This window comes from Varanus komodoensis, unplaced genomic scaffold (assembly GCF_004798865.1).
Source record: "Varanus komodoensis strain SLA01 unplaced genomic scaffold, ASM479886v1 scaffold32, whole genome shotgun sequence".
Lineage (NCBI taxonomy): Eukaryota > Metazoa > Chordata > Lepidosauria > Squamata > Varanidae > Varanus > Varanus komodoensis.
Genome location: NW_025335798.1, coordinates 10,944,848 through 10,953,228, shown reverse-complemented (window position 1 = coordinate 10,953,228; position 8,381 = coordinate 10,944,848). Strand labels below are relative to the sequence as shown.

The following is an 8,381-nucleotide window of genomic DNA, read 5'->3' as shown; positions in this document are numbered from 1 at the left end:
TGTGTGAGAGAGAGAGAGAGAGAGAGAGAGAGAGAGAGAGAGAGAGAGAGAGAGAGAGTTTAAAGCATCCTGTCTCCTAAGGACGCTCCCTTATGTAAAAAGGGACACTTGAGCTGGTGAAAGGATGGCATTTGATTTCAGGAAAAAAAAAAATCCAGCCAGAAAGATTTAGAGGGTACAGACATCGGAGGCAAGCCAACTAGCTGGAGTATATGAAGCAACATCTGTGGCTCCTCTACCGTTATTTCTGTAGAGGGGCATGGATCATGGAGTGGTGGGGCAGCTGCCCTCCCAGAGCATTGGGGAAAGCCTACACACCATCCTGAACCAGCACAGCAACAGCTTCTCTTCCAATGGTGTAGGGGTGCTCCAAAGAGGTCAGATGGGATGGGTTGGAAACTGCCCAGAGAGCCTAAGCTTTGTGCAGTAGAGACATGACATGAATACTAAATAATAATAACTAAAAGGGGATTTTCTGCTGGGCAAGGGGGGGGGGGCTAGCAAAATCAACAAGACTTTCTGCCTCCAGCCCTGTCCCAGGGTAAGCCAGCTGGGCGGACCACAGAGATCAAAATAGCAAATGGGGTTTAGGAGGCTGTAAGCGCTTCTGTTGTTCCTCCCTCTCTCACTGGCTCAGTTGGCATAGCACAGGATCGGCAGAGGGCACAGAGATCAGTAACAGTGCTACCAATCGCTTAGAACTGCACTCAAATGCCTTTGACAACCAAATCACTCTGGGTCCTCTTGGAGGCATGGTGAGCCTCATGTGTCCAGGTTTCATGATCTTGGTACTATGACACTAATGGACAGATGCACGCCCTCTGTTATTCATCATCATCACAATTTATATTCTGTCTTTTCTTCAAGGATACCAAGGCAACGTACATGGTTCCCTTGCTAATTTTATTCTTACAACAACCCTGTGAGGTAGAAGAGATGAGAGATGGCACCCTGCCCAGGGTCACCCAGTGAGCTCTGGTTGAATGGAGATTTGAATCTGCTGGTTTGCAGTGCAAAACAACTTTCCAAGCTTTCACGTCAAACAAATGCCGCCTTAATTTATTTGGAAACTATCTGTAGCCCATTGCAAATTACTTCCATGAGTGGATCACTGGAAATAATCACTGTTATTAGTTTGCAGTGCATCTTAATACTTACATGTCAGCAAGGAATAATTCGATCCATTAACCTCCACATAAAAGTTCAAGTACTACTTCACATTTGTGACTCAGCAATAGGCAAAAGGGGAGCGAGTAGAAGGGCTCTGGTAGGTGAGTCACCGCAATGAAAATGCAAAGCAGTGCAAGTGCCATTTGGTAACCTTTAAAGGTGCCCAAATCATTATAGCTCCAGAAGATATTAGAGTTAATTTTGTTAAATTAAATGTGGTGTGCTCCTATCAGCAATGCTGGCTGCTTATGATGTTATTACAAATATTTTAGTTAGTATTTAATTTTAGCTTAACAATGATAACATTCCAGTTAAGTGTGTGTGTGTGTGGCATCTGCTTACGTCTGCTTTCCTAACACTATCATCAAAATCGAAGCACCGTTACTTTCCTGAGATCTGTTCAATTTGTGACTGGGAGGGCTGAGGCCAGCATTAAAAGCATTCTCTGTTCCTTTGAGTTTGGACACTTCATGACAAATGGTTAATAACAGCACTTTTATTATTCTAAAAATGGACCTTTCCAGATACATTCCCTATCTGCAAAATATAAACAATGCTGTCTCCAGCTGCATATTGTGTGAAGAAAGTAGGTGAAGGTTGCTTTCCTCAATACATCTAACAAAAGACAAGTGGCCCCAGTGAAAATAAAAGCAGTAGGCAACAGTGAATGCTCTCTAGAAGTACTTAAGACTCCTTTTAATCCTCTCTCATTGCTTTCGGTTTTACCTGTGTGCTTTCCCTTCTTGTTTTTTATCCATTTTGTTTCCTCCTAAGTGCCTTTGCATATCAGGCAGTACTGAAAGCAGCAATAACCCCAAGCTGGTGTGATGGATGTTCCAGTAAAACCCACTGCTCCAGCGAGCATCCCTCCCAGTGCACCAGAAGGCTTTTGCACAAGCACAACATAATCAATGTTCACGGTAGCGTTGTACTGGATTCTGTCCAGTTTTTTCAGACATGAGGTATGCAGTAGCTTCTGACTGAATGAGAGATGTGGTGCAGATAGAAAACCTGCACTGACCAGGATCTCCATCTTGTAATCCAAATCTCTCTTCTCTGCTATCTCTTAGGGATAGCAAAAAAGCTGCAAAACAGTAGACAATGCGGATGAGAAGCATTTCTTTATGAACTCTTCTGCTTTCTTTCCTACCCCATCCCCCTGCAGCATTCTCTTTGCAGACATTGAGGGATTTACCAGTCTGGCCTCCCAGTGCACTGCTCAGGAGCTGGTGATGACGCTGAATGAACTCTTTGCCCGATTCGATAAACTTGCAGCTGTAAGTGGAGTTTGTTTCCCTCCTTGCCTCCCACCCACCCCCCACGTCCATCTGTTGTGACGGTGCCTTCCACGCAGTGCTGTTACGCTTTGGCTTACTGCTGAATACCTAAGTGTCTTAAAAGCCAGTTTGTCAGCATCTTGAAATAAAAGTGCACATTTCTCATTCTTTCACAGGAGAATCACTGTTTACGTATAAAAATCCTAGGAGATTGCTATTACTGTGTGTCTGGACTTCCCGAGGCAAGAGCAGACCACGCACACTGCTGTGTTGAAATGGGAATGGATATGATAGAGGCTATCTCGTAAGTATCCCACTCCCCAGTGAGGGACAGGGAACAAATATCAAAACTCTCTCTCTTTCTCTCTTTCTCTGTATTTGTGTGTGGTTCCAGTTAATTTCTTGTAAAGCAGCGTATCTCAATGAGATTCTGGCGTAGCATGCCAGAATCTCATTGAGACCAGGAATTGGAGTGGAGTGGCGCACAGAAAGCTTCTGGTACTGGTTGAAAGTCTCTGACAGGAGTGTAAAAGGCACAACTAGAAAAAGCGTCAAGATGACAGCTTGGCTCCGCTGCAATGCTGAGTACCCTTGCCACCTCCGTCCACCCTGTGCAGCACTTGAATGGGTCACTGGTGGAAGAGCTCTGGCCGTGAAGTGGGCAACCCCAGTCTAAAGATAAAAGGCCCAGACTATGGATTTGATTTTCAAAGAGCAATCAGCAACAACAACAACAATGAAGGGATATGAGGTGAATGTCCCTAAGGAAGAATGCCCAAAAGAGCCATACGTTGAACTCCAAAGGGAAGGTCAATGCACTGTTTTGTATTTCTGTACCCTTGGATTGTACTCCTTTTTCTTTTCTGTTTTCAAGGAGTCACTTAGTCCTGTTCTGGTTCAGTAAAAAAGTGACCTGCCTACAAGGAAGTTTTTTGCAGGCAAACATGTCATTAGTGATCATTTACAATTAGCTTATTAAGTATGGTACTCATACCAAGAGCTGTGAAGGGGCAGGATCTGAATTGGAAGCATGGTTTGAATAAAACCCTACTCCAACCCCAGTATTGATAATGCAATGTATACGCTGGATTGTCAGTTAAGAATATAAGACCGAAGGTCCATCCAGTCCTGCACTCTGTACACAGTGGCAGCCAGCTGTTCACAGGTCCCTCGGGCAGGATGGGTGCACGACCGCCTCCTGCCAAGCAAATTGAAATCCCATTGATTGCTGTAGGACACAGGGCAGTTCATCCAATCCTCTCTGAATTTCAGCCTTTGTTTCATTGTACACCAAACATTTCTATTCCAAGATAAACAAATCTAGTTCTTCAGTCAAGGTGATGCTGAAAGCTTCCAAGCTGCAATTCTGCAGTACTAATTTTACACAAATGTACAGAGCTTCCCAAAAGGTCCTACAGTTACAATGCTTGTCATTTCAGCACTCTGATCTTTCTTTTGTCTGAGAAGCATTCTCTTTTCATCAGAGAAGATGGAGGAGGCAGCGAGAACAGAAAGCATCTCACTCCAGATTTAGCAAAGAGATAAGATTGTTAGATCTTTTTCATCCTACGCAAAGTAAGAGCCAGGTTTTTAAAAGCTGACAGGGAACAATTTGTAAACAAAACTCAGGTGCACTTCAGCACCCATATCTGTGCTTCATTATAAAACACACTGCAGCTCTGTAGAAATGTCACGGAGTCTCAGCTGCAGTACCACTGAATTGCAGAAGACAGTCCTTGCGTTGTGCCAGGGCCAAAGCAGAGGAGACGCCACTGCTGTGGTGGCCCGTCTGGACTGGCCAGCAGGGTGGTCATGAGGCCATCTGTTGGCCTGCTTGCTCCAAAGGTGCAAATGAGGGACCTCTTTTCCAGCAAAAGTAGCAGGCTAGTTACTTTTGTTGCCAAAGGTGGGGTGGAGTGGGGTGGGGAAGCCCCTGTTCCTCAGCCGGTTAAAAAATTCCCCAATTGGCTACTGTTTGTGTGATCACCTGGCCACTGAGTCTTTGGCCATGGCACAGGGCAGCATGAGCCTTTCCCGTAGAATACGAAAGGTGTCTGTTCCTAATACAGCTTTGCCCACACCAGCTCAGTCTGAATCGTTTTCCTGCCTCCCCTTGGATGGCAAAGCATTAGGTTTAGCTCCATGCTCATCACGCATCACCTGATGCGAGGCTTGTGTACACGGGCTAACATCATTGTCTGCCGGACTGGACAGCTGTCAATGAGGCTGTTCTTGCAACTGCGTTTCTCAGACTCCTTCAGAAAAGGATTATTCCAGCCTTCTTAGCAGTGATGAAAGAAAGGAACCAAATCAACAAAATAAAATGTTGCTGTCCGCATTCTTTTCCAAACAGGCAATTTCACCGCACAATTTATGTTGCTGCAGTGGAGGTTTAAAGGGCTCTTACAGAGCTTTGTTTCTCCATCCACATACTTTAAGTTTGCAAAAAGAGGCAGGAATCATTGGAAGATAGTTGGGTGGGTGAGTGGCTGGAAGTGTGTAAATGTATTTTCTGAAATCTTTCATAAAAAATGTAATGCATGCAGCAAGTGGTCCGCTGCTCCAAGATAAAGGTGAAACTTGGTACAAAACAACAAATTTGCAAAAAGTCTTTTCTTCCTGTGAGAAGAATGTACATACCTGTCTCAAACACTGGGAGAGCCTCTTCACAGTGGTATTGCCTGCTTATCTCTTATCTGGAGCTGGGTTCTTTTATTTGTCTGCCTGAATTCATGAGTGCCTGTCCATGCCCAAGTGTTACAGCAGCCACAACTATGAAGATGACTTTTAATTTCTACCCAACTGGCTTGCAGGCTTACTGGTTTGAGGCAGATCAACTATAAAACCCCAGTCTCACCAGTTTCTGGGTAATTCTAAATCTTGTCCAAATATGACATATGACAAGCTGATAGAGACAAGCTCTTTGGGACCAGAATCATGCCTGTTCTTGGACTTGTGAAAGCCACTAAAATCTAAAATGTAAAAATTTTGAAAACAGTAATATTTGAAATTTGACCAAAGTAGGTTCCTTCTCTAAGTGCCTGTGGGGCTTGCTTACTCTCAAGGACAGTTCTGATAAATAAAAGTCATTTTGCTGATGCAAGTAGTACCAAAATAAACAAAGATCAAAGCTATAGGTTCTGTTTTCAACAAGCAAGGGGCAATTCACAAAATTCTTCTGCTCTACCTGCAAACAGCCCTGGGCATCCTCAAATATGCATCCACATGGAGAAAACAGAGAATGAAGGCAGAAGTATCCCATTCAGAAGTGCCCTTGCTGTATTCCTTTCATCCATATATTTCTTTCTGACAAGGGTGTGGAATGGGCTTCCATGGGAGGTCGTTGAGGCCCCATCGGTGAGGGTATTCAAGGATAGGCTGGACATGCACATGGTGCGCATGTCGTGAGTGGAGCCGGATGGAGCCGGGGGTCAGACTAGATGGCCTGGGAGGCCCTTCTGACTTGCTCTGTTTCTGTGTTTCTATGTTTTCCGGGTCCAGCGTTTGAAAGTTGATAGCAGTGTTTAATAGCACAGTACTGATTGGCTTAAAACCATGCTGTCACCACGAAACCTGGATCAGTTTTGCTTTTTAGCATTTTTATTACATTATTAATAAGACAAGGAATGAATGAATGGCTGCCTCTCTGAAGCAAGAAGGAAGGACAAGAACTGGTACTCCATTCACTAGTGAATCCCGGGGTTATGCTTTGGCTGAGGTACCTAGTATGAGATCTGTTTTTATATAATATTTGTCCTCACCACAGGAAGTCACACCAATTCCTTTAGACGGAGTCCTCAGATGTTCCCATTACCACACCACTAGATCAGTGACCCTTACATCTGCCTTGCTGGTTAGGACAGTGTTACTCCCATCATACTGCAGACGTGTGGTCCGAGGGTGGTGCTGAGGCTGAGAGGTTACAGGATTGCTTAAAGCCACCATGTAAGTTCTCAGCCCAGATGAGACTTGACTGAGCGACTTCCCAGCTCACACTCTTCACCACGACGCTGCACCCCATCTAGTGCCTCGCTTGATGCTTATGCTTCAGGACTGGCAGGATAACTGGCTGTAACTTCAAAACCTTCTTGTCACTCTAGTTACATTTCAAAAGAAAGGGTTGGGGCTGCAGGGAGAGGGTGTAGGAGGACACTTGTGTCCACAAAGGAGTCACTCTAGATGCTTTTAGAAATCAGGCCATCATGACATCTCATTCCAGCAAAGAGAACTGTTGCTACCTCCCTGCAAAACAATTGACCTGGAAATGGCCAAGCTGTGGCTGTTCCCACAGCAGCCGTTGCATGTCCAGTGACAGAAAAAAAAAAATGCAACCCAGCATTGAAGGTCTTTTGAGGCCAAGAGTTCCCTCAGTGGCTTCCTCCTATAATTTCCCTTGTAAATTGCTGTGTCTTTCCAAGTAAATTTTTGCCCTAAAAGGCAAAATCCCACAAAGAGCTCCAAGGATAGGTTTCAGAGCACACCCTGGACATCTCCAACTCATTAGTGTTGGAGTCTTTGGGGGTAACTGGAGAAGACAGGGATATCCAGTCTACTACAGAAACGGCCCAAGATTTCCTCTTGCAATGAACATTTCACATATGTATTATGTTTCATCTGTGGAACATTTAGTGCCTGGTGCTATGTGAACAAATCAAGACCTCTGAAATCATTTCCTTTCTTCTGTTTGCAACTCGGCTATTATGTTTAATGAGAGCTGGCAAGTTAAGTCCAGCTTTGGTATGGAAATCAGATACCAGTGCTTGCTAGTCTCTGCACTGCCCCAAATCATTCCCCCACCCCCACTCCAGGAGGCCTCAACTGAAAGCAAGCGGACTGTGTTGGGGGACACTTCCATCCCGTGCTTTCACTCCTCGTCTGACCAGCCTGTTGTGCCCTTTCTGTTTTACTGCAGGATTTCCGCAACAGCGTATCTGCATGTGTTCCTTACTTTTAGGAACTAGGGGCTTCCTAGTTCCTTTGGTTCCAATCTGTGCCATTTTCTTTGTCTTCCCTCCTTTCCCTGCATCTTTCCTCAGATTAGTGCGAGAGGTGACGGGGGTCAATGTGAACATGCGTGTGGGGATCCACAGCGGGAGAGTCCACTGTGGAGTCTTGGGCCTTCGGAAATGGCAGTTCGACGTGTGGTCAAATGACGTCACATTAGCCAATCACATGGAAGCTGGCGGCAAAGCAGGGTAAGAAGTTCCTGCTCTGGAAGTCATTGTGATACCTTTTTGGATCCTCTGGTTAGTAAACTTGTCTTGTAATGATCTATGAGGTTCAACATGCAAAATATCCAAGTTTTATTATTGGAGGATTTATTGCCACAAGCAAGTAATGCAGTGATGTTTTCTTGCCTGCTCTCCTATAATCCTGGAAAGATCATGCTTGCAGGGCAAGTCCTCAGCGCAATCAGAGGACGTAGTTTCCTCTTTCAAATTGTTTCTTTCTTGCTTTATTTTTGCTAGTAACCAGCATACTTTTTCATTTGGTTGTCTCTTGCCTCTGTTCAAGGCGCATCCACATAACAAAGGCTACACTGAACTATCTGAATGGTGACTATGAAGTGGAGCTGGGTTTTGGAGGGGAACGGAATGCGTACCTCAAGGAGCACAGCATAGAGACCTTCCTCATTGTGCAATGCAGCCAGAAAAGGGTAAGAACCCCAAACTTTATCATAGGCTGGAGGTTCCACTGCTCTTGGCAGCCTGCCAAAGAGGCCATGTGGAACCCTCATATTTTGGGCATTTTGATCTTGCCTCATCCGTAGCGCTTATAGGATTGAGGAGTGATGTAGGGATGTGACACTCTCCTTTCCCAGAGCAATTAAGGAGGAGTTGCTTCATGGCTTTGTAGCATGTATCTCATTATGATGAAACACATGCCCTTGCTTGTTGCCTTTAACTGTTTTGCTAAAAATACATATGGGCAATG

At 44.9% G+C, this 8,381-nt stretch overlaps 1 protein-coding gene across 1 annotated transcript in view; it reads left to right on the top strand.

The window, feature by feature from the left end:
• Positions 1-8,381, top strand: part of ADCY5 (adenylate cyclase 5) — a 276,967-nt gene that overhangs the window by 201,525 nt on the left and 67,061 nt on the right. The window contains exons 4-7 of the mRNA XM_044438027.1: positions 2,336-2,447; positions 2,624-2,751; positions 7,484-7,642; positions 7,962-8,103. Coding sequence (XP_044293962.1) covers positions 2,336-2,447; positions 2,624-2,751; positions 7,484-7,642; positions 7,962-8,103 — 541 coding nt within the window. The remainder of the gene's footprint in view (positions 1-2,335; positions 2,448-2,623; positions 2,752-7,483; positions 7,643-7,961; positions 8,104-8,381) is intronic.